This window comes from Siniperca chuatsi, linkage group LG24 (assembly GCF_020085105.1).
Source record: "Siniperca chuatsi isolate FFG_IHB_CAS linkage group LG24, ASM2008510v1, whole genome shotgun sequence".
Classification (NCBI taxonomy): domain Eukaryota; kingdom Metazoa; phylum Chordata; class Actinopteri; order Centrarchiformes; family Sinipercidae; genus Siniperca; species Siniperca chuatsi.
This window is the reverse complement of record NC_058065.1, coordinates 8,505,955-8,533,631: the sequence shown is the minus strand read 5'-3', so window position 1 is coordinate 8,533,631 and position 27,677 is coordinate 8,505,955. Positions and strand designations below refer to the sequence as shown.

At 41.5% G+C, this 27,677-nt stretch overlaps 2 protein-coding genes, 21 non-coding genes and 3 pseudogenes across 25 annotated transcripts; all 26 read right to left on the bottom strand.

Moving 5' to 3' along the window:
* Nucleotides 1-115: 115 nt before the first annotated feature.
* On the bottom strand, nt 116-27,677 carry LOC122872061. 3 transcript variants are annotated; one of them, XR_006377002.1, is made up of 4 exons: nt 27,553-27,677; nt 8,972-9,484; nt 2,068-2,344; nt 116-1,855 (listed from the first exon to the last, which is right to left on the bottom strand). XR_006377002.1 is itself a non-coding variant. In XM_044187756.1 (4 exons), the coding sequence occupies exons 1-3, from the start codon at nt 27,595-27,597 to the stop codon at nt 2,294-2,296; spliced, it is 609 nt and encodes a 202-aa protein (XP_044043691.1). In that variant the 5' UTR covers nt 27,598-27,677; the 3' UTR covers nt 116-1,855; nt 2,269-2,293. The 3 variants fall into 3 exon arrangements, 2 of the variants coding, with proteins under 2 accessions (XP_044043691.1, XP_044043689.1); XM_044187756.1 differs by having other exon boundaries at nt 2,269-2,344; XM_044187754.1 differs by lacking the exons at nt 116-1,855; nt 2,068-2,344 and having other exon boundaries at nt 7,166-9,484.
* On the bottom strand, nt 13,718-15,421 carry LOC122872054. Its single transcript, XM_044187734.1, has one exon. The coding sequence runs from the start codon at nt 15,151-15,153 to the stop codon at nt 13,783-13,785; it is 1,371 nt and encodes a 456-aa protein (XP_044043669.1). The 5' UTR covers nt 15,154-15,421; the 3' UTR covers nt 13,718-13,782.
* On the bottom strand, nt 15,549-15,667 carry LOC122872509. Its single transcript, XR_006377171.1, has one exon. It is a non-coding gene; the product is annotated as a 5S ribosomal RNA (ribosomal RNA).
* On the bottom strand, nt 15,820-15,938 carry LOC122872588. Its single transcript, XR_006377232.1, has one exon. It is a non-coding gene; the product is annotated as a 5S ribosomal RNA (ribosomal RNA).
* On the bottom strand, nt 16,101-16,219 carry LOC122872587. The gene has a single exon (XR_006377231.1). It is a non-coding gene; the product is annotated as a 5S ribosomal RNA (ribosomal RNA).
* LOC122872508 lies at nt 16,377-16,495 on the bottom strand. The gene has a single exon (XR_006377170.1). It is a non-coding gene; the product is annotated as a 5S ribosomal RNA (ribosomal RNA).
* Nucleotides 16,653-16,771, bottom strand: LOC122872515. Its single transcript, XR_006377178.1, has one exon. It is a non-coding gene; the product is annotated as a 5S ribosomal RNA (ribosomal RNA).
* LOC122872586 lies at nt 16,934-17,052 on the bottom strand. Its single transcript, XR_006377230.1, has one exon. It is a non-coding gene; the product is annotated as a 5S ribosomal RNA (ribosomal RNA).
* On the bottom strand, nt 17,210-17,328 carry LOC122872585. The gene has a single exon (XR_006377229.1). It is a non-coding gene; the product is annotated as a 5S ribosomal RNA (ribosomal RNA).
* LOC122872583 lies at nt 17,491-17,609 on the bottom strand. The gene has a single exon (XR_006377227.1). It is a non-coding gene; the product is annotated as a 5S ribosomal RNA (ribosomal RNA).
* On the bottom strand, nt 17,767-17,885 carry LOC122872584. Its single transcript, XR_006377228.1, has one exon. It is a non-coding gene; the product is annotated as a 5S ribosomal RNA (ribosomal RNA).
* On the bottom strand, nt 18,048-18,166 carry LOC122872582. The gene has a single exon (XR_006377226.1). It is a non-coding gene; the product is annotated as a 5S ribosomal RNA (ribosomal RNA).
* LOC122872525 lies at nt 18,329-18,447 on the bottom strand. Its single transcript, XR_006377187.1, has one exon. It is a non-coding gene; the product is annotated as a 5S ribosomal RNA (ribosomal RNA).
* Nucleotides 18,610-18,728, bottom strand: LOC122872581. Its single transcript, XR_006377225.1, has one exon. It is a non-coding gene; the product is annotated as a 5S ribosomal RNA (ribosomal RNA).
* On the bottom strand, nt 18,889-19,007 carry LOC122872507. The gene has a single exon (XR_006377169.1). It is a non-coding gene; the product is annotated as a 5S ribosomal RNA (ribosomal RNA).
* LOC122872544 lies at nt 19,168-19,276 on the bottom strand (annotated as a pseudogene).
* On the bottom strand, nt 19,479-19,600 carry LOC122872553 (annotated as a pseudogene).
* Nucleotides 20,198-20,316, bottom strand: LOC122872580. The gene has a single exon (XR_006377224.1). It is a non-coding gene; the product is annotated as a 5S ribosomal RNA (ribosomal RNA).
* Nucleotides 20,479-20,597, bottom strand: LOC122872579. Its single transcript, XR_006377223.1, has one exon. It is a non-coding gene; the product is annotated as a 5S ribosomal RNA (ribosomal RNA).
* LOC122872505 lies at nt 20,752-20,870 on the bottom strand. The gene has a single exon (XR_006377167.1). It is a non-coding gene; the product is annotated as a 5S ribosomal RNA (ribosomal RNA).
* On the bottom strand, nt 21,444-21,557 carry LOC122872549 (annotated as a pseudogene).
* Nucleotides 21,720-21,838, bottom strand: LOC122872578. Its single transcript, XR_006377222.1, has one exon. It is a non-coding gene; the product is annotated as a 5S ribosomal RNA (ribosomal RNA).
* LOC122872577 lies at nt 22,002-22,120 on the bottom strand. Its single transcript, XR_006377221.1, has one exon. It is a non-coding gene; the product is annotated as a 5S ribosomal RNA (ribosomal RNA).
* LOC122872496 lies at nt 22,283-22,401 on the bottom strand. Its single transcript, XR_006377158.1, has one exon. It is a non-coding gene; the product is annotated as a 5S ribosomal RNA (ribosomal RNA).
* On the bottom strand, nt 22,564-22,682 carry LOC122872495. Its single transcript, XR_006377157.1, has one exon. It is a non-coding gene; the product is annotated as a 5S ribosomal RNA (ribosomal RNA).
* On the bottom strand, nt 22,843-22,961 carry LOC122872530. The gene has a single exon (XR_006377192.1). It is a non-coding gene; the product is annotated as a 5S ribosomal RNA (ribosomal RNA).

Below are 27,677 nucleotides of genomic sequence, written 5' to 3'. Positions count from 1 at the left end.
TTATTCTTTTACTTTTTCAAACTTCCCAATATCCAACAGTCCCCTTGCATTAAAAGTAACAACTTAAAACCAGTAAAAGAAAACCAGGTACATATTTAAAAACCTTCATTCACAATTTTCTCCCTCCAGTCCCTTTAACGCACCATATCTGTTTCTTGTTTCTGTCATTATTTTTTTTTCTTGCACCTTCCAAATTTGGTTTTACCTTCAATGCTCTCCTTCTTACTTGTCCTCTCGCCCTTCTGTCTTTGTCCATGCTGTCCAACTTGATTTCTTCTTCACTGTCCGACTCTTTATTTTGATCCACCTCTCCTTGTCCTCCTCTCTCCACGTCCTCTATAAAAGTGTTAAAACGGTCAGATATCTCCATTTCCGTCCATTGCGTGACCTGCTCCATTGTTTGTTCCTTATCGCATTCTCTTTGTCTCTTTCCTCTTCCTCTCTGTTGCTCGCTCCTTCTTACGTTTCTTTTTGTTGTAGTCATTCTTCAGCTTGTCCTTCATCAGATTTTCCTTCCCCCTCGTTGTTTCTTTCATGCATCTGCCTGCTCACCTGGTCCACCCCCCCTCTTTCCTCCTCCTCCATCCAACACTCGCATTTATTTAAAAACTTTTGGCACTCCGGGCACTTACAGTTTTTCTCATTCGCTTTGGTACATTTCTTGAATCAAACTCACAATTTGCAAAACAGTAAGTGCATTTCTCAAAACAATTTGTACAAATAGCAAAACACCATGGATAACCTGCAAAAGCCACTTTCTTACTCAAAATCCTTAGTTCATCTCTCAAAAGTAAATATCTGTGTCAATGAACATGTCAGTGCCATCAGAATGACAAGTCCTTGTGTCATTGTGTACAGATAAGACAGTCAAATTGTTTAGTCATGTTGTCAATATAACAGTTTACTCTGGAGGGATGTTCTGATGGAAAGTATGGCTAAAGTTTTGATGATAATTGTCAATTGTAAGTTACATCTTAGTGTATGTGTGAGTGTAATTGCAAGAGAATGGAAAAGATTCAAATTTACACTCTTACTGTTTGTACTGTATTTTATTGACAGAACATGTCATTGAGATACAGAAATGAAAAGACAGCACTGAATAGCACACAAAAAAAAACCTAAAGAAGAAATGTGAACATAGGAAACTCTACATGCGGTGCTGTAGAAATTACATTAAGGAATTACAATCTTCCTACACCTCTTGACGATCCTGTCTGTTGAGCCACAAATTCTCATCCACATCACAACGAACATCTTCTCTTGCAATGCAGCGTGGAAAGAATCTTTTTGAATGTCTTATCCAGCTTCTGCAGGCATCTGCTGTGATGTCGTCACATGCTGCATCCATGGCAGCCAGAAGGGTCATTTGTGTATGTGGCTGACGATCGTATACTTTCCATCTCCATGCTGAGAAAAATTCCTCAATGGGGTTAAGGAATGGAGAGTAGGGTGGGAGGAACTCCATCAGCATCCTGTCATGGGCAGCAAACCATTGCCTGATGATGTTGGAACGATGGAAACTGACATTGTACCAAACGATCACATACTTTGGCAGGTCATCTCCAATCTGACCCCTCTCTTGTTCAGGGATGAGATCCCTGTAGAGAGTGTCTAAAAAGGTGACAAGACGCTCTGTATTGTATGGCCCAATAATGGGAATATGCGTTAGCACACCATTCTCAGAGATTGCACAACCCATGGTTATGTTTCCGCCCCGTTGGCCTGGCACATCAACTGTAGCTCTGTGGCTGATGATATTTCGACCACACCTTCTACGTTTTGTTAGGTTGAAGCCAGCTTCATCCATGTAGAGGAAGCTGTGTGGTGGTTCACTTGCTTCCAATTCCATTATACGCTATATCCAAAAGACACAAAATGAGTTTTATGAATTACATGCATTTTCATTTTGGCCAAGATACAGTTACATCAAATGTATACAGCACATATTTGCTATGGCTGTAGAAAAGAAGATGCAATGTGTCAAGTTCACACTGTACTGTATATCACTATACAATGTTGTACTGTTTACTCTGAGGTACAGTTGCTGCATGCTCATACATGTTTTACCTGTACATATTGGTAACACAGCTCCTTCACTCTTTCACCATTTCTTTCAAACGGAACAGTGTAGAGCTGCTTCAAATTCATTTGGTGTCTTTTCAGCACCCTATCAATGGTTGAGATGCTGACTGTTTTGAAAGATGTTGTTGTCCTCTATAATGGCACTTTTTTATATCCCTTAGTCTTTATTGCATTGTTTTCTATTACCATGGTGCAAATGGCCTCCTCCTGTTCACGTGTGAAAAGGGGCCCTCTGCCACCCCTGTGAATTTGTCTTGCAGTCCTATGTGGGGGGAAAAAAAATTAGTAAGGAAAGTACAGTGTACAATGCCTATTGTTGATTATTATTATTATTATTATTGATTACATACCTATTCTGTCGACGAAAAGTCTGAATAATCGAGGACACAGTTGTTCTTCCAACATTTGGCTGCACCCTTCGACCAGCCTCGGCCATTGTAAGCCCATGACTGAGAACGTGGTCTACGAGTGTGGCTCTAATCTCATCATTTTGCATGTAAAGACTTATGCTATGAGCTTGTGCCTAAATGTTGTGGGGGGTGAGACTATTCAACAGAGACCCAATATAATACATTTTGATCAACATGACATAAGCAACTGATAATGTAGGAAACAACAGAGAATTTTACATAATCATTTGCATGGATGTACCAAAGCATTTGCAACTTGTTCAAAGAAATGAGAAACTGCTTTTTTGATGTGCACAAGTGACACAATGATGTGAGAATTGAACAGGTAGTTTTGAGAATTTCAATTGATCTGAGATATGTACCAAAGCGACTGAGAAAAACTGTAACGGTGTTACAGTCCCGTGCAAAGTGTCCCCTTTCCTCACACTTGTAGCATTTGAAATCAGGGCAATCCCTCACCAGGTGGTCTGGGCTCATGCACAGCCGACAGGTCTTCACCTGGTGGCTGTGCATCACCCTAAAATATTGAGGCCCTTCAGCTGTTTCCAGCTTTGTGCTGTATGGCAGGGACACCACCTCTCTCGGGAACCTTACTTTGACAAATCTAGTGCCATCCTCCACATTAGTGCCCGGATACAACCTCCTTTTGATTTCTGAAATGGGGCAAACCCCCCAACCCTCCAATTTATCCAAAATATCATTATCTTCCAGGTAAACAGGCAAATGCATGAAAGAAACAACGTAGTCTCTATTTTACAGTTTTTTAACCTCACACTCAGAACCCTTTATTGTCAGCCCATCTAGAAGTTCTTCACACATTTCCTTCCTCTCAAACGTCAGTTCATATTCCTTACCCTGTCTCGGTCTCACCGCCAGTATTTTTCCTCCTCCAATTCGATCTGCCACCGCATTAATAACATCCACCGCCTTCGTGTCGTTCGCTCCCTCTACATTCACAATCACTGTTGCCTCCTTCAGGTATTTCCTCTCTTCCACATTCTTTACGCCTTCTTCCTCCCTTCCGCATCCAGCTTGTCGTCGTTGTTCCATACCATTGTCGTTGTCCCGCCGCGTCCCTCCAGCCATTTCCAAGTCACTCACTCCAGGTCCGTCCATTTCAAACAAAACAAAAAAACAAACGCAAAGAAATCACGCACAAAACATGCTAAACGAGAAAAAACCACCTTACGGACAGCGTAAAGCTGCTGTTTGCAAAATGAAAAAGCGTTCAAAAAACAAACAAAATACTACCAAAACTCACACAAAACTACTAAATCAAACACAGGTGTGGGAGAGCCTTCCTCTCCCTTCTACTGCCAACTCACTTCCTGTGGACTCAACAACGCCCTCAGAGTGGTATGGCCGTAAGCAACAGTTGGATCTACAACCGTCCCTTCTAAAGACGCTGCAAGTTATATAATTACAAAGGCTATAATTCGAGTCGAGCGCCAAGCTGCTCTGCTTTTCAAAGATCTGTCTCCCCTGATAAAGTAGCAGCGCCCTCTGCTGTATCGGAAAGAGAAGTGAAAAAGCTTACAGCACCTGGTATTCCCAAGCAGTCTCCCACCCAAGTACTAATCAGGCCCAACCCTGTTTGGCTTCCGAGATCAGAGGAGATCGGGCGCGTTTTTTTTTTTTTTTTTATCTTTTATTTATCAAAAATACAGTTTTCATACATTTATATACAGATTTATAGTGACAAAGATACCAATCAAGATAAGGAACCCACACAAAAAGACATAGAAACAACCAAACCTCTGCTCCTAATTTGCTAAAAAAGTCAAAACTGATTCATTAGTTTTTAATAATCAAAGATAATCCCCTGTAAAAGTAGCTGCTCATAAAGGGACACATGGGTCCCGTATGCCTGTTTGGATCATAGTCACAGTGCCCTGAGAGACAACATCTGTCCACATGTTTACCAGTTTGGGCAGAGAAAAAAAAACGGCAGCGCAAAGCACCCACGACAGCACAAGAGCAAACAAATCCCTGTCCACATCCCCACCCACACATCAACCCCACAATGGTTCCGAATCCACCAAGACCAATAACAATCCCTTCAAAGACCAAAAAGCAATTCCAAAGCAGAAACACAATGTAGACACGGGCAACTCCAAAGTGCCTGACGCGAAATGAGGAAAAAAAACTGCTGATCATGGAAAAATAAAGGATAAAACCAGAATCTACCAGACTCCATTCATTATACATTTCACATATTTTCAAAAACTATTTCTATTTTTCTGCCATCTTTTAGTAGAAATAAAGTTTGTTTCTGAGTCAAAGCATCAGACCATTTGTCTTTCTTGTGTTCCAGTAGTATTGTCAGATGACCTTTGAGCAGCATTACAAACAGTTTGTGGGTATTTAAAATCTTCCCTTCATAGAATGCGTGGTTTCTATTAGTCCATATGGCTTGTCTGGAGAAAGCCAGTATCATGTTTGTAAGATTTGCATTCAGTGATGGGTGTTTGTTTGGTATGCCAAACATCAATGTCCAGTTCCACTTGTCTGTGCTCATTCCTTTCATATTGCAGTGTTTCATTAGAAGTTCTTTAATTTTCTCCCTGTGAGTCTGCAACTTCTGGCAGTGTATGAACAAGTGCTCTAAGTCCTCCTCCTTAGTCTTGCAGACAGGACACGTTCTATCGTAGACATTTTTATTTATCTGATGCAGGACGATGCCTGTGAAAATCCGTCTGTGCCTTATTTTGTAATCTAGGTGGAAGGATTCAGGTGACATTAAAGGGATGGTAATATTTCCCCAAATATCGTTTATGTTTTGTGTGGGGAAAATCTTTCCCCAGGCTTTCTCTGATGTGGGACGTCTTGTAATTTTTGTCAACATGATATTGTACCAGATTTTTGTTTTAACAGATATCACATCAAGGGCTTTGTCTCCAAGACACAGGAGGAACTTCAGAGCATCTCCCTGCACTTTGCCAGCGTTTAGTTTGAACAGTTCCTTCCATGCAGTTTGCCAGCTTTGATCAAACTTTGCTCCGAATGCAGTAATCTGCCATCTCTTGTACTTAATTTTTATCTTGTTTAAGGTTTCGCAGACTTTAGTTATATCAAAATCCCCTCTGAAGTTTGTGACCCGGCCTACTTTTGTTATGCCGGCCGCTTCTAGAGTGTTGTTAACTAACCTCTGCCCTTTGAAGGTGAACCAGGGACTAGAGAGGAAAGGCAACTGCGTCACCTGTGCTCTGCTCCTGCACTCTGGTTTTAGATGGGGTAGAACTCTGCCCCACGCCTCAAGCACTTCCCGGTTAAAAACCAGGTAAGTGCTCAAAGGCCTTCTTGGGAGAGATTACACTGAGGTTGTACACCCCTTTCTCACCAAATGTTGTTAGACAGTCTGTAAAGAAGTCCTTCCATAAATATTTCTGCGTTGAGTCTAGGTAGTTGCTGATTACTTTTAGTAAGTAAAAGTGAGTGCGTCCCTCTTGGTGTTTATGTCTATTAGTTTTAAGCCGCCATCTTTTTTGTGTGCTGTTATGACTTTGTGAGCGATCATGTTTCCCTTGCCCCTCCATAAGAGGGATGAAATCAGACTATTTAATTTAGCCAAGGCCCAATTTGGCATTTCACAATTTGCTAAGACATGATTAAGTTTGGAGAGGAGCAGAGCATTCAGCACAGTTACTTTCCCTCTCAGATTTAGTCTTCTGTCAAGTTTGGTCTCTCGCTTTTTCTCCGTTTTTACCGATGAATATGCCCAAGATTTCTCTGGAATCTTTACATTCCACAAAACCCCATTTGTTTAATCTATCTGTTTGTTGTCCACAATACATAATTTCTGATTTGTTGTAATTGATTTTGGCTCCAGCCGCTTCACCATAGTTGTTGATATGCATTAACGCTCTATCTATACTTTTATTATCTATGACAGTTATATTTATATCATCCGCGTACTGAGTTAATTTGATTTCTAGCCCGGACGATGTAGTTATTCCTTTAATATTGCTATCCTTTTGTATACTTAATGCCAGCGGCTCCACCACCAGACTGTACAGTATGGAGGAGAGTGGACATCCTTGCCTCACTGAGCGTTGTAAGTGAAACCCTTCAGTAAGTAAGCCATTGCATTTGATGCTGCTATATGAATTGGTATATAAGATCTTGATCCATTGAATGATTTTAGGCCCAAAACCGAATTTTTCTAGAACTGACCAGAGGAACGGGTGCTCAACCCTGTCGAAGGCTTTGTTTAGGTCTATTCCTAGCAGGATGCCACTCTGTTTATTCATTTTCTCCACTATATCTCTAATAGTTCCTATCGTGTCAGCTATGTCTCTATGAGGTATGCTATACGCTTGAGCTATGTTTATTATCGTGCTGATTACTGATTTGATTCTATTTGCTAATACCTTGGTTAATATTTTATAATCTGTGTTTAGTAAACGTATTGGCCTATAGTTTTCTATTCTATTCCTGTTTCCCTTATTCTTGAAGATTAGAGTGATGATGCCTTTCTTGAGAGAGAGTGGCGTCGTTTCGTGTAACTCTATGGCTTCATATAACTTTAAGAGTACAGGAGCAAGTTGTTCTTTGAACTCCATATAGAACTCTACTGGTAAGCCATCCTGTCCTGGACTTTTGTTTTTACTTAGACTCTCTATAGCAGTCTTGATCTCTTCTAGGGATAAACGCTTGTCTATACAGTCTAACATGTTCTGGGCATATTGACTGTTTTGTGTCTGACTAGTATATAGGTCCTTGTAATAATCATTTATAGTTGTCAGAATATCTTCTTGTTTACTTATCATTTTATCTCCTTTATCTAATATCTCTTCAATGAAGGCTTTGTTTTGTTTGACTTTCTCTAGGCCTAAAAAGAAGGCTGTACATTTTTCTCCTTCCAGAATGTTCTGTATCCTGCTTCTTATGGCAGCACCTCTACACCTGTTTGTTTCTATGTTATCTAGTTTGGCTTTATATAATCTTTGCTGCATCTAGGTGGATCTATATCTAATAATTCTAGCTCTTTGACTAAGAGATTCCTTAATGATTCTTCCTCTCGATTTTCTTTCCATCTTCTTTCTTTACTATAATTTATACAAGATTTCTTTATTCTGTCTTTTATATTATCCCATTTATCAACATATTTGTCTTCTAATTTGAGTTCTTCTACAATATTTAATTTTCTAATTTTCTTTTTAAAGCTTTTATACTTTAATAAACTGGTGTTTAAACACCACACACCCCCATTAGTTGGCTATTTACATCCTCCAATTTGCCAGATTAGGTGGGCGTGATCACTCCAAATACTGAAAGTATAGTCTATCAATGATTTTAAAAATGAGTCTACTCTGGATTGCTTCATTTTACCCATAACAACCTGTCGTCTAGAGAAGCTTCTTTTAGTAGAGTTTAGATTGTGTTCGTTGATCAGAGTCATTAGGGCTTTTCTGCTGTGATTGTTTTTGAAAGTGTTTATGGAGATAGTACAACATTGAAGTCCCCCACGATCATCACATTTCCACAAACCCCTTTGCTGATGCTCATAAATAGTTGTTTTCTTTCACACTCTTTATTTGCTGCATATATATTTATTAGCCTGTATTTTTTTTTTGTTATAGTGGAAATCAATAATTAAAACTCTACCTTTACTGTCCTTATATATATCTCAGTAATATTATTTGCTATGTTTTTATGAAATAGTATAGCTATCCCACACGCTCTAGTTGAACCAAAATTTACATAGATGTGTCCATCCCAACATTGTAAGGCATGTTCTAAGGAAGTTTTGTCCCACCAAGTTTCCTGGAGACATACAATTTTCCGTTTTTAAAAGGAATTGAACACAGACTCCATCTTGGCCTTAGTGCGGAGGCCATGGGCATTGAGAGATGCCATGTGCAGCACGGTAATGCCTAATAAAAAGAGAGTGGATAAGAGCTTCATAATTTACTTAACATTCCTATTTTTATTTTTCTTAAGTCGTTCTGTTTTGTTACTATGCCTTTTCCTGACCTGTGCAACTTGAGTGATTTCCATCTCTGAGCTGGTGCTAGAGTCATCTCCATGATCTTAGACTCCCCAGATCTTAGTCTGTGTACTCTTGTGCCATCCAGGTTAGAGTCCAGCTGTGCATTGCCTCTATCCCTCATATTTTCAGACTTTTCCCCCAGATGGCTTGTTCTCAACCTCACCTCTTCTCTCCCCTCCACAGCACCCACACCACACCACACTCATCACGCCCAGCACCAGCACGGCTGGGAGACTCTAGCTCCAGCTCAGACATGTTATCACCACTCTCGTCACTTTCGTTGCACACACATTCTGTCATTAGGTTGTAGCATAGCGTACACTTTTTGGCTGTCTTATTCTGACATTCCCTAGATGTGCCCTGGCTGTATGCACAGTCTACAGACCTTCACTTGTTTGTCATGTATTACTCTAAAGTATTCTATGCCCGTGACAGTGTCAAATTTGGTGGAGTATGGGAGTGACTGTACCGTTTCCGTGAATTTTACCTTCAGAAAGCGGGTGCCGTCAGCCACGTTGGTCCCCGGCCACATGCGTCTTTTGATGGGAGAAGATGCTGACACTCCCCAACTTTTGAGTTTGTTCAAAATATCCTCGTCCTCAATGTACGCCGGCAAGTTTAGAAACGAGACAACGAGCTCACCGTTGTTTAGCTCTCTGGCCATCGCTGTAACCTCACCGATCTTCATCCCCTCCAGTAGTCTCTCTTTGCCTTTCTCATTCATCATTGTCAGCTCGTATTTTTTCTCTCCCGTCATCCGGCATGCTAGCAATCCCCCGCATAACTCCCGTACAGCTTTCTTCAATTCTGGCGTTGTAACTTTGCCTTCTCCTTGCAATTCCACACACACCGTTAAGTTTTTATCAAACTTTTTAACTGTTTTCTTCGTCTTACTATCGGTGTTATCTTCTCCGTTTTCTATCGTTATTTTCCCTCTGTGTCCGTTAATCTGTGCCATTGTGGATTTGACTGTCTCTCTTTCCGTTGCCATGTTGTCCGTCTGTTTAGCGAAAGAGAAAAAAAAAAACACCTCAGAGAAATGTTTTAACGCTGAAGAAACAAAAGCATTCCCCCCAAACAGTTACAGAACTGTTGGGGGATTTAAACAAAAAACTATTTAACTGAAGATGCCCAGTACTTATTCTCGACAAAACCAATTTAAAACTAAAAAAAGAGAGGAGAAAAAACCTCTCCGTTTCTCTACTCGTGCTCTGCTGTTTGCTTATGCCTACTCAACCTGCGCATCCGTGTTCAGAGTGGTATGGCCGTAAGCAACAGTTGCACTTACAACTGTCCCTTCTAAAGATGCTGCAAATACTATAATTACAAACGCTATAATTCAAGTCGAGCGCCAAGCTGCTCTGCTTTACAAAGATCTGTCTCCCCTGATGAAGTAGCAGCGCCCTCTGCTGTATCGGAAAGAGAAGTGAAAAAGCTTACAGCACCTGGTATTCCCAAGCAGTCTCCCACCCAAGTACTAATCAGGCCCAACCCTGTTTGGCTTCCGAGATCAAACGAGATCGGGGGCGGTTTTTTTTTTTTTTTTTTTTTTTTCATTTTTTTATTCCAAAACAATAAAAATTACAATTATTCTTATACAATCACTTTTACATCACATATCATACACCACCTTACATCATACCTTTACATTAAATAATTCAGAATTCTCCTTCACTTCCTGGCAGCTTCCACATTAGATCTTTAAAAACACAACAAACTTGTGGAGTAAAAACCTGATAAAAATCATCTAACATATTTTCACCTTTTAAAATACACATAAAGTCTTTCCATGTACACTTCGACTTTTCTTTTAAACACACTCCAAACATCCAATACAATTCCTTCCTTTTTTGCCACAATTCTCCTTTCCCATATCGCACTTTTCAACAACATTAGCCACAGATTTATAAACTTTTTGTTTTGACACTTCCTTTCCCAACCAAACATCACCACTCTGTTCCATTCTATTCTATTTTCATCCCAATCCACAGTCAAATCTTGAACCACACATTTACCTTTCTTTAAAAAATCCACCAGTTCTTTACAATATAAAAACATATGTAAAATCCCTTCCTCCTTTTCTTGGCACACTTTACACATTGCATTTTGTTCCAACCCAATTTTGTTTAAAATATACTCAGTAAAAACCACTTTATGTCTTGTAAAATACTCCAAACATTCCAATTTTGTCTCCACACATTTCCCCCTCATGTTTCTCCATATACTCTCTTCTTTTAAATCTTTAAATTTCTCCACCCAGTACTTATTTACAATTGGTTCTTTAAAAACACCATCTCTAAAAACACAATAAAACATTTTTACAGTACATTCCTTAATATCACACAATTTTCCCCCAGTTTAACATAGATGTTCTTTTCTTTTGGCTCTTCTTCCACACACTCAAAATGTTACTATTTAAGAACAGAGGCTGATTTAAAATGTTTTCTCTCCCACGTGGACCATACTCAATTTTCGTTAAAAACTTTCCCCAAGCACTAAAAATGTCTCTATAAAATGCAGGTAATCCTTCAGTCATCCAAATTTTTGTTTTCATCCATAAAATTCCATCCCCCATGTTAAAACCACCACATTTATTTAAAAAGTATTTCATTGTTTTCTTCCACTCAGATTTGTTTTCTTCATTTAGGTATTTCTTAACAATTTTTACTCTCAAAGCATTTTTTCGTTGTTCCACATCCATTAAACCTAAGCCTCCCTTTTCTACCGCCCCTAAAATCGTGTTATGTGCAATTCTCGCTGGTTTCTCCTCCCATAAAAAGTCAAGAAAGCATTTCTTCAACCTCTGTTCTGTCCATAAAGGCATTTCAGACACATATAAAACATACCAGAGCTTAGAAACCATTAAAACATTCAGTATTAAAACCTTCCCCTTCAAATTTAAAGTTCTTAATTTCCAAAAATTTAACCTCCTCTCTATATCTGTCACTAGTTCCTCCCACATTTCATCTCTTACTTTCCTTTCATTCTTCCCCATTAAAATTCCTAAAATCCTCATTTCTTCCACTTCCTTGAACTTAAAACAATCTGTTAAAACCATAGCTTTACCAAATCTCATATATACTGTTTTATCCTCATTTACTTTACTCCCAGACCCTCTACAATACTCATTTACAACATTCATTACTTCTTTAACGCTCCCTTTTCCCTTTACAATTATTGTCGTATCATCAGCGTATTGAAAAACTTTCCCCTCAGCCTTATTTTCTTCTATTTCAATCCCATGTATTTCCTCTTTTTGTCTAATTGCCAATCCTAACGGTTCTGATACAAGTGAATATAGCAACGCAGAAAGCGGACAGCCCTGTCTTATTGACCGTGTTATTTTAAAACAATCTGTTAAAAATCCATTACATTTTATCTTTGTTAGTTCACCCTTATATAAAATCTTAATCCATTTAATAAAATTCTCGCCAAAACCAAAACTCCTTAAAACATCAAATAAATACCCATGCTCAACCCTATCAAATGCTTTTTCAAAATCCAAACTAATTATATATCCCTCATCATTTTTTTCGTTCATGTACCATATTGTATCTCTTATACTCATTGTTATATCCGCTATATCTTTCCCTTTTACTCCATATGCTTGATTTGTTTTAATTATACTTGGCATTACTTCTTTTAACCTGTTTGCTAAAATCTTTGCTAAAATCTTAAGATCTGTGTTCAGCATCGTGATCGGTCTATAGTTTTTTAAATCTACCTTCTCTCCTTTCCCTTTATATATCAGTTTCATTAACCCCATCCCTGTTCTTTCATTAATTTCTTCTTTTTCAAAAACAACTTTAAAAACATCCTTTAAAATCTTTACTAAAACCCCTTTAAAACATACATAAAATTCCGTTCCCAAACCATCTATTCCTGGACTTTTCTTTTTATTCAGTTGACTTATTGCCCTTTCTATCTCTTCTTCTCTGATTTCTTGATCACAATCTTTTTTGTCTTGCTCGCCTACCTTTGCTTTTATCTGATTTAACAATTTCTTTTTTTCCTCCTCTTCCACACCTCTTGCACTAAATAGATCCTCATAAAAATACCTTATTTCTTCCAAAATCTTTTCATTACTTTCTACAATTTCCCCATTTTTTCCTCTTATTTCTTTTATCGTTTCAGCTTTCCCCTTCTTTTTTTCTAGATCAAAAAAGAACTTTGTACATTTTTCTCCCTCCACCACATATTTTGCTTTGCTTCTTAGCCTCGCTCCCTCGTATTCTTTTTCTTCTATTTCTTTTAATTTTCCCTCTATTTCCCTTATCTTTTGTATGTCTTTATTTTCTTTGTTCAATTCCTTTTCCAAACTTGCTTTTATTTCTCTTTCTTTGTATCTTTTACATTTCTGTATTAAACTACAATATTTGATCGAGTATTTTTTTATTAAAAACTTAACATTCTCCCACCATATTCTCTTATCCTCTTCATACATTCCATTTTCCTTTTCTTTTTCTATTATTTCTTTAACTTTTGCAACATAATCTTCATTCTTTAAAATCTGCGTATTTAAAATCCATACTCCCGGCCCTCTTTGCATTTTACTCCAGTCCACTATAAAAAATAAAAACTTGTGATCGCTAAAACTTGTTTCCTCATACTTAATCTTTTCAATAAAATTCTCCACATTTCTACTACATAAAACAAAGTCAATTCTGGTTTGGCATACAAAACTCCCCACTATTTGTCTCCTTGAAAATTCTTTTTTCCGTTCATTCCTTTCTCTCCACACATCTATCATATTATTCTCCTCCATTAATGCTTTTAATTCTTTCCTTCCCGTATCAGTTTTGAAAACCATTCCCTCAGCCATATCTTGTTTACTAAAAACTGTATTAAAATCCCCCATCATTATTATTTCTTTATACTTATTTACAATATTTCTTAAAACATTAAAAAACTCTTTCTTTTCCTTCTCCTCCACTGGTGCATGTACATTTACTAAAATCAAATCTCTTCCTTCATACTTTGTCTCAACTACCATACATTTCCCCATCCTGTCCATATACACAACTTTACTCACTTTAAAAACATCATCCTTCATTAAAAAAGCCACACCTCTTCCAAACCTCCCATCTCCATTATTATAAAAAATACCACCATCCCATCTCCTTTTATAATCAATCATAACATTTTTTCTCCAGTTTGTTTCCTGTAGTGCAATAATGTCTTGCCTTTTAAATTTCTCTTTTACTTTTTCAAATTTTCTAATGTCCAACAGTCCCCTTGCATTAAAAGTAACACAACTCAAGACCATTAAAAGAAATACAAATAAATACCTAAAAACCATTATTCACCATTGTCTCCCTCCAAGCCCCTTAACACATCATATCTGCTCATTTCTGTCATTATTTTTTTCCTTGCACCTTCCAAATTTGGTTTTACCTTCAATGTTCTTCTTCTTCTTTGTCCTCTCCCCCCTCTGTCTTTGTCCATGTTGTCCAACTTTATTTCTCCTTCACTGTCCGTTTCTTTATTTTGATCCATCCTTCCATGTTCATCTCTCTCCACGTCCTCCATAAAAGCATTAAAACTGTCCGATACTTCCATTTCCGTCCATTGAGTGTCCTGCTCTGTTGTTTGTACATCATTGTTACTGTTGCCTTTTTCTCTTTCCCCTTCCTCTGTGTTGCTCTGTCCTTCTTCCTCTTGTCTTTCATCAGTTTGTCCATCTTCCTCGTTGTTTCCTTCATGCACCTGTCCGCCCACCTGTTTTTCCCTTCCTCCTTCCTCTCCCTCCATCCAGCATTCACATTTATTTAAAACCTCTTGACACTCCGGGCACCTAACAGCGTTGCAATCTCTCGCAAAATGTCCCCTCTCCTCACATTTGTAGCACGTGAAATTTGGGCAGTCCTTCATCAGGTGGTCCGGGCTCATGCACAGCCTACAAGTTTTCACTTGATGGCTGTGCATCACCCGGAAATACTGCTGCCCCTCGGCTGTCTCAAGCCTCGTGCTGTAAGGCAGGGATGCCACCTCCTTGGGGAAACGGACTTTAAGGAACCTTGTTCCGTCCTCGATATCGGTGCCCGGATAGCATCTCCTTTTAATTTTACTTATGGGATCAACTCCCCATCCCTCCAATTTCTCTAAAATTTTTCCATCATCCAGGTAGACGGGCAGGTGCATGAAGGAAACAACGTAATCACGGTTTTGCAAGCTTTTCACTTCACAGTCCATACCTTTTATTCTTAGTCCATCCATTAGGTTGTCGCACATTTCTTCTTTTTCCATTGTAAGTTCAAATTCCTTTCCTTGTCTCGGTCTTAACGCTAAGATTTTTCCATGTCCACATTGTTCTGTAACTGCTTTAATAATATCCCCCGCTCTCACTTCATCCACATTTTCCACATTGACAATCACTGTAGCTTCTTTCAAATATTTTCTCTCAACAAATTTTCCACTTACTTCATTATTTCCATTTCCAGCTCGTAAACGTTTGTCCAGTCCAGTATCATTTGCCATTCGTGTTCCTCGTGCCAGTCCAGTGTCGTTTGCCGTTCGTGTTCCCCTTGCCAGTCCCATGTCCATTACAGTGCGTTTTTCTCCTGCCAGTCCAGTGTCGTTAACCAAGCGTGTTCCTCCTGCCAGTCCGGTGTCATTTGCCATACGTGTTCCTCCAGCCAGTCCAGTGTCGTTATCCGTTAATCCGTCCATTTTATAAAAAAGCAAGAAAAAGAAAAAAGTTTAACCACCCTCCAGACAGCAAGATGCTGCTGTTAGGTGGTTTACAAACAGAAAAAAGAAAAAAAAACTAGCTTAAAAGTCCACAAAAACAAAGGAAACAAACAAAAGTAGAAACAACAAAATGGAGAACCTTCCTCTCCTGACTGCAGCCACCTCACTTCCTTCACGCTCTCTAGCGCCCTCAGAGTGGTATGGCCGTAAGCAACAGTTGCACCTACAACCGTCCCTTCTAAAGATGCTGCAAATTCTATAATTACAATGAAATTAACAATGTCGAGTCGAGTCGAGGAGCTCTGCTTTTCAAAGATCTGTCTCTCCTGATGAAGTAGCAGCGCCCTCTGCTGTATCGGAAAGAGAAGTGGAAAAGCTTACAGCACCTGGTATTCCCAAGCAGTCTACCACCCAAGTACTAATCAGGCCCAACCCTGTTTGGCTTCCGAGATCAGACGAGATCGGGCGCGTTCAGAGTGGTATGGCCGTAAGCAACAGTTGCACCTACAACCGTCCCTTCTAAAGATGCTGCAAATACTATAATTACAATAAAATTAACAAAGTCGAGTAGCTCTGCTTTTCAAAGATCTGTCTACCCTGATGAAGTAGCAGCGCCCTCTGCTGTATTGGAAAGAGAAGTGAAAAAGCTTACAGCACCTGGTATTCCCAAGCAGTCTCCCACCCAAGTACTAATCAGGCCCAACCCTGTTTGGCTTCCGAGATCAGACGAGATCGGGCGCGTTCAGAGTGGTATGGCCGTAAGCAACAGTTGCACCTACAACCGTCCCTTCTAAAGAAGCTGCAAGTTATATAATTACAATGAAATTAACAAAGTCGAGTCGAGACAAGGCGCTCTGCTTTTCAAAGATCTGTCTACCCTGGTGAAGTAGCAGCGCCCTCTGCTGTATTGGAAAGAGAAGTGAAAAAGCTTACAGCACCTGGTATTCCCAAGCAGTCTCCCACCCAAGTACTAATCAGGCCCAACCCTGTTTGGCTTCCGAGATCAGACGAGATCGGGCGCGTTCAGAGTGGTATGGCCGTAAGCAACAGTTGCACCTACAACCGTCCCTTCTAAAGATGCTGCAAATACTATAATTACAATGAAATTAACAAAGTCGAGTCGAGGAGCTCTGCTTTTCAAAGATCTGTCTCTCCTGATGAAGTAGCAGCGCCCTCTGCTGTATCGGAAAGAGAAGTGGAAAAGCTTACAGCACCTGGTATTCCCAAGCAGTCTACCACCCAAGTACTAATCAGGCCCAACCCTGTTTGGCTTCCGAGATCAGACGAGATCGGGCGCGTTCAGAGTGGTATGGCCGTAAGCAACAGTTGCACCTACAACCGTCCCTTCTAAAGATGCTGCAAATACTATAATTACAATAAAATTAACAAAGTCGAGTCGAGGAGCTCTGCTTTTCAAAGATCTGTCTACCCTGATGAAGTAGCAGCGCCCTCTGCTGTATTGGAAAGAGAAGTGAAAAAGCTTACAGCACCTGGTATTCCCAAGCAGTCTCCCACCCAAGTACTAATCAGGCCCAACCCTGTTTGGCTTCCGAGATCAAACGAGATCGGGCGCGTTCAGAGTGGTATGGTCGTAAGCAACAGTTGCACCTACAACCGTCCCTTCTAAAGATGCTGCAAATTCTATAATTACAATGAAATTAACAAAGTCGAGTCGAGACAAGGCGCTCTGCTTTTCAAAGATCTGTCTACCCTGGTGAAGTAGCAGCGCCCTCTGCTGTTTCGAAAAGAGAAGTGAAAAAGCTTACAGCACCTGGTATTCCCAAGCAGTCTCCCACCCAAGTACTAATCAGGCCCAACCCTGTTTGGCTTCCGAGATCAGACGAGATCGGGCGCGTTCAGAGTGGTATGGCCGTAAGCAACAGTTGCACCTACAACCGTCCCTTCTAAAGATGCTGCAAATACTATAATTACAATAAAATTAACAAAGTCGAGTCGAGGAGCTCTGCTTTTCAAAGATCTGTCTACCCTGATGAAGTAGCAGCGCCCTCTGCTGTATTGGAAAGAGAAGTGGAAAAGCTTACAGCACCTGGTATTCCCAAGCAGTCTCCCACCCAAGTACTAATCAGGCCCAACCCTGTTTGGCTTCCGAGATCAGACGAGATCGGGCGCGTTCAGAGTGGTATGGCCGTAAGCAACAGTTGCACCTACAACCGTCCCTTCTAACGACGCTGCAAGTTATATAATTACAATGAAATTAACAAAGTCGAGTCGAGACAAGGCGCTCTGCTTTTCAAAGATCTGTCTACCCTGGTGAAGTAGCAGCGCCCTCTGCTGTTTCGAAAAGAGAAGTGAAAAAGCTTACAGCACCTGGTATTCCCAAGCAGTCTCCCACCCAAGTACTAATCAGGCCCAACCCTGTTTGGCTTCCGAGATCAGACGAGATCGGGCGCGTTCAGAGTGGTATGGCCGTAAGCAACAGTTGCACCTACAACCGTCCCTTCTAAAGATGCTGCAAATACTATAATTACAATAAAATTAACAAAGTCGAGTCGAGGAGCTCTGCTTTTCAAAGATCTGTCTACCCTGGTGAAGTAGCAGCGCCCTCTGCTGTTTCAAAAAGAGAAGTGAAAAAGCTTACAGCACCTGGTATTCCCAAGCAGTCTCCCATCCAAGTACTAATCAGGCCCAACCCTGTTTGGCTTCCGAGATCAGACGAGATCGGGCGCGTTCAGAGTGGTATGGCCGTAAGCAACACTTGCACCTACAACCGTCCCTTCTAAAGATGCTGCAAATACTATAATTACAATGAAATTAACAATGTCGTGTCGAGACAAGGCGCTCTGCTATTCAAAGATCTGTCTACCCTGGTGAAGTAGCAGCGCCCTCTGCTGTTTCGAAAAGAGAAGTGAAAAAGCTTACAGCACCTGGTATTCCCAAGCAGTCTCCCACCCAAGTACTAATCAGGCCCAACCCTGTTTGGCTTCCGAGATCAGACGAGATCGGGCGCGTTCAGAGTGGTATGGCCGTAAGCAACAGTTGCACCTACAACCGTCCCTTCTAAAGATGCTGCAAATTCTATAATTACAATGAAATTAACAATGTCGAGTCGAGACAAGGCGCTCTGCTTTTCAAAGATCTGTCTACCCTGGTGAAGTAGCAGCGCCCTCTGCTGTTTCGAAAAGAGAAGTGAGAAAGCTTACAGCACCTGGTATTCCCAAGCAGTCTCCCACCCAAGTACTAATCAGGCCCAACCCTGTTTGGCTTCCGAGATCAGACGAGATCAGGCGCGTTCAGAGTGGTATGGTCGTAAGCAACAGTTGCACCTACAACCGTCCCTTCTAAAGATGCTGCAAATTCTATAATTACAATGAAATTAACAAAGTCGAGTCGAGACAAGGCGCTCTGCTTTTCAAAGATCTGTCTACCCTGGTGAAGTAGCAGCGCCCTCTGCTGTTTCGAAAGGAGAAGTGAAAAAGCTTACAGCACCTGGTATTCCCAAGCAGTCTCCCACCCAAGTACTAATCAGGCCCAACCCTGTTTGGCTTCCGAGATCAGACGAGATCGGGCGCGTTCAGAGTGGTATGGCCGTAAGCAACAGTTGCACCTACAACCGTCCCTTCTAAAGAAGCTGCAAGTTATATAATTACAAAGGGTATAATTGGAGTCGAGCACCAAGCTGCTCTGCTTTTCAAAGATCTGTCTACCCTGATGAAGTAGCAGCGCCCTCTGCTGTATCGGAAACAGAAGTGAAAAAGCTTACAGCACCTGGTATTCCCAAGCAGTCTACCACCCAAGTACTAATCAGGCCCAACCCTGTTTGGCTTCCGAGATCAGACGAGATCGGGCGCGTTCAGAGTGGTATGGCCGTAAGCAACAGTTGCACCTACAACCGTCCCTTCTAAAGAATCTGCAAGTTATATAATTACAAAGGGTATAATTGGAGTCGAGCACCAAGCTGCTCTGCTTTTCAAAGATCTGTCTACCCTGATGAAGTAGCAGCGCCCTCTGCTGTATCGGAAAGAGAAGTGAAAAAGCTTACAGCACCTGGTATTCCCAAGCAGTCTCCCATCCAAGTACTAATCAGGCCCAACCCTGTTTGGCTTCCGAGATCAGGCGCGTTCAGAGTGGTATGGCCGTAAGCAACAGTTGCACCTACAACCGTCCCTTCTAAAGATGCTGCAAATTCTATAATTACAATGAAATTAACAAAGTCGAGTCGAGACAAGGCGCTCTGCTTTTCAAAGATCTGTCTACCCTGGTGAAGTAGCAGCGCCCTCTGCTGTTTCGAAAGAGAATTCCCAAGTGACCCAAGTACTAATCAGGCCCAACCTGTTTGGCTTCCGAGAGATCAGCACCTGGCTATTCCCAAGCAGTCTCCCACCTACAAGTACTAATCAGGCCCAACCCTGTTTGGCTTCCGAGATCAGACGAGATCGGGCGCGTTCAGAGTGGTATGGCCGTAAGCAACAGTTGCACCTACAACCGTCCCTTCTAAAGATGCTGCAAATTGTATAATTACAATGAAATTAACAAAGTCGAGACAAGGCGCTCTGCTTTTCAAAGATCTGTCTACCCTGGTGAAGTAGCAGCGCCTCTCTGCTGTATCGGATAGAGAGTGGAGACTTACAGCACCTGGTATTCCCAAGCAGCTCTGCCCAAGTACAAAGATCTGTCTACCCTGGCCGTGAAGTAGCAGCGCCCTTCTGAAGCTGCAAGTTATATAATTACAAAGGGTATAATTGAAGTGAAAAAGCTGCTTTTCAAACAGCACCTGGTGATTCCTGTATCGGAAGAGAGTCTCCAGCACCTGGCACCCAAGTCCCACTAACTAATCAGGCCCAACCCTGTGTTTGGCTTCCGAGATCAGACGAGATCGGGCGCGTTCAGAGTGGTATGGCCGTAAGCAACAGTTGCACCTACAACCGTCCCTTCTAAAGATGCTGCAAATACTATAATTACAATGAAATTAACAAAGTCGAGTCGAGGAGCTCTGCTTTTCAAAGATCTGTCTACCCTGGTGAAGTAGCAGCGCCCTCTGCTGTTTCGAAAAGAGAAGTGAAAAAGCTTACAGCACCTGGTATTCCCAAGCAGTCTCCCACCCAAGTACTAATCAGGCCCAACCCTGTTTGGCTTCCGAGATCAGACGAGATCGGGCGCGTTCAGAGTGGTATGGCCGTAAGCAACAGTTGCACCTACAACCGTCCCTTCTAAAGATGCTGCAAATTCTATAATTACAATGAAATTAACAATGTCGAGTCGAGACAAGGCGCTCTGCTTTTCAAAGATCTGTCTACCCTGGTGAAGTAGCAGCGCCCTCTGCTGTTTCGAAAAGAGAAGTGAGAAAGCTTACAGCACCTGGTATTCCCAAGCAGTCTCCCACCCAAGTACTAATCAGGCCCAACCCTGTTTGGCTTCCGAGATCAGACGAGATCGGGCGCGTTCAGAGTGGTATGGCCGTAAGCAACAGTTGCACCTACAACCGTCCCTTCTAAAGATGCTGCAAATTCTATAATTACAATGAAATTAACAAAGTCGAGTCCAGGAGCTCTGCTTTTCAAAGATCTGTCTCTCCTGATGAAGTAGCGCCCTCTGCTGTATCGGATAGAGAAGTGGAAAAGCTTACAGCACCTGGTATTCCCAAGCAGTCTACCACCCAAGTACTAATCAGGCCCAACCCTGTTTGGCTTCCGAGATCAGACGAGATCGGGCGCGTTCAGAGTGGTATGGCCGTAAGCAACAGTTGCACCTACAACCGTCCCTTCTAAAGAAGCTGCAAGTTTTATAATTACAAAGGGTATAATTGGAGTCAGGGGTGCACGGTGGCAGAGCGGCTAAAGCTCCTGCCTCCCAATAAGGAGATTGTGGGTTCGTGGAATCGATTCCCGGACCGGACCAACATCACACAATCTCTCTGGGTGGAGTCTGCATGTCCTCCCCGTGTTACCGTGGGTTCTCTCCGGGTTCTCCGGCTTCCTCCCACCGTCCAAAGACATGCATGTGTAGGTTAATTGATAACTCTAAATTGCCCGTATTGAATGAATGTGAGAGTGAATGGTTGTCTGTCCTTGTCCTTGTCTGTGTCTGTGTTAGCCCTGCGACGAGTTGGCCACTGTCCAGGGTGTACCCTGCCTAAGGCCCAAAGTCACTGGGATAGGCTCCAGTCACCCGCGACCCCTAACGGGACCAAGCGGTAGAAAATGGATGGATGGATAATTGGAGTCGAGCACCAAGCTGCTCTGCTTTTCAAAGATCTGTCTACCCTGATGAAGTAGCAGCGCCCTCTGCTGTATCGGAAAGAGAAGTGAAAAAGCTTACAGCACCTGGTATTCCCAAGCAGTCTCCCATCCAAGTACTAATCCAACCCTGTTTGGCTTCCGAGATCAGACGAGATCGGGCGCGTTCAGAGTGGTATGGCCGTAAGCAACAGTTGCACCTACAACCGTCCCTTCTAAAGATGCTGCAAATTCTATAATTACAATGAAATTAACAATGTCGAGTCGAGACAAGGCGCTCTGCTTTTCAAAGATCTGTCTACCCTGGTGAAGTAGCAGCGCCCTCTGCTGTTTCGAAAAGAGAAGTGAAGAAGCTTACAGCACCTGGTATTCCCAAGCAGTCTCCCACCCAAGTACTAATCAGGCCCAACCCTGTTTGGCTTCCGAGATCAGACGAGATCGGGCGCGTTCAGAGTGGTATGGCCGTAAGCAACAGTTGCACCTACAACCGTCCCTTCTAAAGATGCTGCAAATTCTATAATTACAATGAAATTAACAATGTCGAGTCGAGACAAGGCGCTCTGCTTTTCAAAGATCTGTCTACCCTGGTGAAGTAGCAGCGCCCTCTGCTGTTTCGAAAAGAGAAGTGAAAAAAGCTTACAGCACCTGGTATTCCCAAGCAGTCTCCCACCCAAGTACTAATCAGGCCCAACCCTGTTTGGCTTCCGAGATCAGACGAGATCGGGCGCGTTCAGAGTGGTATGGCCGTAAGCAACAGTTGCACCTACAACCGTCCCTTCTAAAGATGCTGCAAATTCTATAATTACAATGAAATTAACAATGTCGAGTCGAGACAAGGCGCTCTGCTTTTCAAAGATCTGTCTACCCTGGTGAAGTAGCAGCGCCCTCTGCTGTTTCGGAAAGAGAAGTGAAAAAGCTTACAGCACCTGGTATTCCCAAGCAGTCTCCCACCCAAGTACTAATCAGGCCCAACCCTGTTTGGCTTCCGAGATCAGACGAGATCAGGCGCGTTCAGAGTGGTATGGCCGTAAGCAACAGTTGCACCTACAACCGTCCCTTCTAAAGATGCTGCAAATTCTATAATTACAATGAAATTAACAATGTCGAGTCGAGACAAGGCGCTCTGCTTTTCAAAGATCTGTCTACCCTGGTGAAGTAGCAGCGCCCTCTGCTGTTTCGAAAGGAGAAGTGAAAAAGCTTACAGCACCTGGTATTCCCAAGCAGTCTCCCACCCAAGTACTAATCAGGCCCAACCCTGTTTGGCTTCCGAGATCAGACGAGATCAGGCGCGTTCAGAGTGGTATGGCCGTAAGCAACAGTTGCACCTACAACCGTCCCTTCTAAAGATGCTGCAAATTCTATAATTACAATGAAATTAACAATGTCGAGTCGAGACAAGGCGCTCTGCTTTTCAAAGATCTGTCTACCCTGGTGAAGTAGCAGCGCCTCTGCTGTTTCGAAAGAGAAGTGAGAAAGCTTACAGCACCTGCTATTCCCAAGCAGTCTCCCACCCAAGTACTAATCAGGCCCAACCCTGTTTGGCTTCCGAGATCAGACGAGATCGGGCGCGTTCAGAGTGGTATGGCCGTAAAGCAACAGTTGCACCTACAACCGTCCCTTCTAAAGATGCTGCAAATTCTATAATTACAATGAAATTAACAAAGTCGAGTCCAGGAGCTCTGCTTTTCAAAGATCTGTCTCTCCTGATGAAGTAGCGCGCCTCTGCTGTATCGGATAGAGAGTGGAAAAGCTTACAGCACCTGGTATTCCCAAGCAGTCTACCACCCATGGTAAGTACTAATCAGGCCCAACCCTGTTTGGCTTCCGAGATCAGAGTGAGATCGGGCGCTGATCATGGAAAAATAAAGGATAAAACCAGAATCTACCAGACTCCATTCATTATACATTTCACATATTTTCAAAAACTATTTCTATTTTTCTGCCATCTTTTAGTAGAAATAAAGTTTGTTTCTGAGTCAAAGCATCAGACCATTTGTCTTTCTTGTGTTCCAGTAGTATTGTCAGATGACCTTTGAGCAGCATTACAAACAGTTTGTGGGTATTTAAAATCTTCCCTTCATAGAATGCGTGGTTTCTATTAGTCCATATGGCTTGTCTGGAGAAAGCCAGTATCATGTTTGTAAGATTTGCATTCAGTGATGGGTGTTTGTTTGGTATGCCAAACATCAATGTCCAGTTCCACTTGTCTGTGCTCATTCCTTTCATATTGCAGTGTTTCATTAGAAGTTCTTTAATTTTCTCCCTGTGAGTCTGCAACTTCTGGCAGTGTATGAACAAGTGCTCTAAGTCCTCCTCCTTAGTCTTGCAGACAGGACACGTTCTATCGTCGAGACATTTTTATTTATCTGATGCAGGACGATGCCTGTGAAAATCCGTCTGTGCCTTATTTTGTAATCTAGGTGGAAGGATTCAGGTGACATTAAAGGGATGGTAATATTTCCCCAAATATCGTTTATGTTTTGTGTGGGGAAAATCTTTCCCCAGGCTTTCTCTGATGTGGGACGTCTTGTAATTTTTGTCAACATGATATTGTACCAGATTTTTGTTTTAACAGATATCACATCAAGGGCTTTGTCTCCAAGACACAGGAGGAACTTCAGAGCATCTCCCTGCACTTTGCCAGCGTTTAGTTTGAACAGTTCCTTCCATGCAGTTTGCCAGCTTTGATCAAACTTTGCTCCGAATGCAGTAATCTGCCATCTCTTGTACTTAATTTTTATCTTGTTTAAGGTTTCGCAGACTTTAGTTATATCAAAATCCCCTCTGAAGTTTGTGACCCGGCCTACTTTTGTTATGCCGGCCGCTTCTAGAGTGTTGTTAACTAACCTCTGCCCTTTGAAGGTGAACCAGGGACTAGAGAGGAAAGGCAACTGCGTCACCTGTGCTCTGCTCCTGCACTCTGGTTTTAGATGGGGTAGAACTCTGCCCACGCCTCAAGCACTTCCCGGTTAAAAACCAGGTAAGTGCTCAAAGGCCTCTTGGGAGAGATTACACTGAGGTTGTACACCCCTTTCTCACCAAATGTTGTTAGACAGTCTGTAAAGAAGTCCTTCCATAAATATTTCTGCGTTGAGTCTAGGTAGTTGCTGATTACTTTTAGTAAGTAAAAGTGAGTGCGCCCTCTTGGTGTTTATGTCTATTAGTTTTAAGCCGCCATCTTTTTTTGTGTGCTGTTATGACTTTGTGAGCGATCATGTTTCCCTTGCCCTCCATAAGAGGGATGAAATCAGACTATTTAATTTAGCCAAGGCCCAATTTGGCATTTCACAATTTGCTAAGACATGATTAAGTTTGGAGAGGAGCAGAGCATTCAGCACAGTTACTTTCCCCTCTCAGATTTAGTCTTCTGTCAAGTTTGGTCTCTCGCTTTTTCTCCGCTTTTTACCGATGAATATGCCCAAGATTTCTCTGGAATCTTTACATTCCACAAAACCCCATTTGTTTAATCTATCTGTTTGTTGTCCACAATACATAATTTCTGATTTGTTGTAATTGATTTTGGCTCCAGCCGCTTCACCATAGTTGTTGATATGCATTAACGCTCTATCTATACTTTTATTATCTATGACAGTTATATTTATATCATCCGCTGCACTGAGTTAATTTGATTTCTAGCCCGGACGATGTAGTTATTCCTTTAATATTGCTATCCTTTTGTATACTTAATGCCAGCGGCTCCACCACCAGACTGTACGGCATGGAGGAGAGTGGACATCCTTGCCTCACTGAGCGTTGTAAGTGAAACCCTTCAGTAAGTAAGCCATTGCATTTGATGCTGCTATATGAATTGGTATATAAGATCTTGATCCATTGAATGATTTTAGGCCCAAAACCGAATTTTTCTAGAACTGACCAGAGGAACGGGTGCTCAACCCTGTCGAAGGCTTTGTTTAGGTCTATTCCTAGCAGGATGCCACTCTGTTTATTCATTTTCTCCACTATATCTCTAATAGTTCCTATCGTGTCAGCTATGTCTCTATGAGGTATGCTATACGCTTGAGCTATGTTTATTATCGTGCTGATTACTGATTTGATTCTATTTGCTAATACCTTGGTTAATATTTTATAATCTGTGTTTAGTAAACGTATTGGCCTATAGTTTTCTATTCTATTCCTGTTTCCCTTATTCTTGAAGATTAGAGTGATGATGCCTTTCTTGAGAGAGAGTGGCGTCGCTTTAGTGTAACTCTATGGCTTCATATAACTTTAAGAGTACAGGAGCAAGTTGTTCTTTGAACTCCATATAGAACTCTACTGGTAAGCCATCCTGTCCTGGACTTTTGTTTTTACTTAGACTCTCTATAGCAGTCTTGATCTCTTCTAGGGATAAACGCTTGTCTATACAGTCTAACATGTTCTGGGCATATTGACTGTTTTGTGTCTGACTAGTATATAGGTCCTTGTAATAATCATTTATAGTTGTCAGAATATCTTCTTGTTTACTTATCATTTTATCTCCTTTATCTAATATCTCTTCAATGAAGGCTTTGTTTTGTTTGACTTTCTCTAGGCCTAAAAAGAAGGCTGTACATTTTTCTCCTTCCAGAATGTTCTGTATCCTGCTTCTTATGGCAGCACCTCTACACCTGTTTGTTTCTATGTTATCTAGTTTGGCTTTATATAATCTTTTGCTGCATCTAGGTGGATCTATATCTAATAATTCTAGCTCTTTGACTAAGAGATTCCTTAATGATTCTTCCTCTCGATTTTCTTTCCATCTTCTTTCTTTACTATAATTTATACAAGATTTCTTTATTCTGTCTTTTATATTATCCCATTTATCAACATATTTGTCTTCTAATTTGAGTTCTTCTACAATATTTAATTTTCTAATTTTCTTTTTTAAAGCTTTTATACTTTAATAAACTGGTGTTTAAACACCACACACCCTCATTAGTTGGCTATTTACATCCTCCAATTTGCCAGATTAGGTGGGCGTGATCACTCCAAATACTGAAAGTATAGTCTATCAATGATTTTAAAAATGAGTCTACTCTGGATTGCTTCATTTTACCCATAACAACCTGTCGTCTAGAGAAGCTTCTTTTAGTAGAGTTTAGATTGTGTTCAAGTTGATCAGAGTCATTAGGGCTTTTCTGCTGTGATTGTTTTTTGAAAGTGTTTATGGAGATAGTACAACATTGAAGTCCCCACGATCATCACATTTCCACAAACCCCTTTGCTGATGCTCATAAATAGTTGTTTTCTTTCACACTCTTTATTTGCTGCATATATATTTATTAGCCTGTATTTTTTTTTTGTTATAGTGGAAATCAATAATTAAAACTCTACCTTTACTGTCCTTATATATATCTCAGTAATATTATTTGCTATGTTTTTATGAAATAGTATAGCTATCCCACACGCTCTAGTTGAACCAAAATTTACATAGATGTGTCCATCCCAACATTGTAAGGCATGTTCTAAGGAAGTTTTGTCCCACCAAGTTTCCTGAGACATACAATTTTCCGTTTTTAAAGGGAATTGAACACAGACTCCATCTTGGCCTTAGTGCGGAGGCCATGGGCATTGAGAGATGCCATGTGCAGCACGGTAATGCCTAATAAAAAGAGAGTGGATAAGAGCTTCATAATTTACTTAACATTCCTATTTTTATTTTTCTTAAGTCGTTCTGTTTTGTTACTATGCCTTTTCCTGACCTGTGCAACTTGAGTGATTTCCATCTCTGAGCTGGTGCTAGAGTCATCTCCATGATCTTAGACTCCCAGATCTTAGTCTGTGTACTCTTGTGCCATCCAGGTTAGAGTCCAGCTGTGCATTGCCTCTATCCTCATATTTTCAGACTTTTCCCCCAGATGGCTTGTTCTCAACCTCACCTCTTCTCTCCCCTCCACAGCACCCACACCACACCACACTCATCACGCCCAGCACCAGCACGGCTGGGAGACTCTAGCTCCAGCTCAGACATGTTATCACCACTCTCGTCACTTTTCGTTGCACACACATTCTGTCATTAGGTTGTAGCATAGCGCATACTTTTTTGGCTGTCTTATTCTGACATTCCCTAGATGTGCCCTGGCTGTATGCACAGTCTACAGACCTTCACTTGTTTGTCATGTATTACTCTAAAGTATTCTATGCCCGTGACAGTGTCAAATTTGGTGGAGTATGGGAGTGACTGTACCCGTTTCGTGAATTTTACCTTCAGAAAGTGGGTGCCGCCAGCCACGTTGGTCCCCGGCCACATGCGTCTTTTGATGGGAGAAGATGCTGACACTCCCCAACTTTTGAGTTTGTTCAAAATATCCTCGTCCTCAATGTACGCCG

Excerpts from the sequence above, each read along its gene's own strand:
- LOC122872054 (XM_044187734.1), bottom strand. The coding sequence starts at position 15,153 with ATGGACGGATTAACGGATAACGACACTGGACTGGCTGGAGGAACACGT.
- LOC122872061 (XM_044187754.1), bottom strand. The coding sequence starts at position 27,597 with ATGTGGCCGGGGACCAACGTGGCTGGCGGCACCCACTTTCTGAAG. Across the intron at positions 9,485-27,552 it reads GCGGCACCCACTTTCTGAAG|ACGGACAACATGGCAACGGA; the intron begins GTAAAATTCACG and ends TTCGCTAAACAG.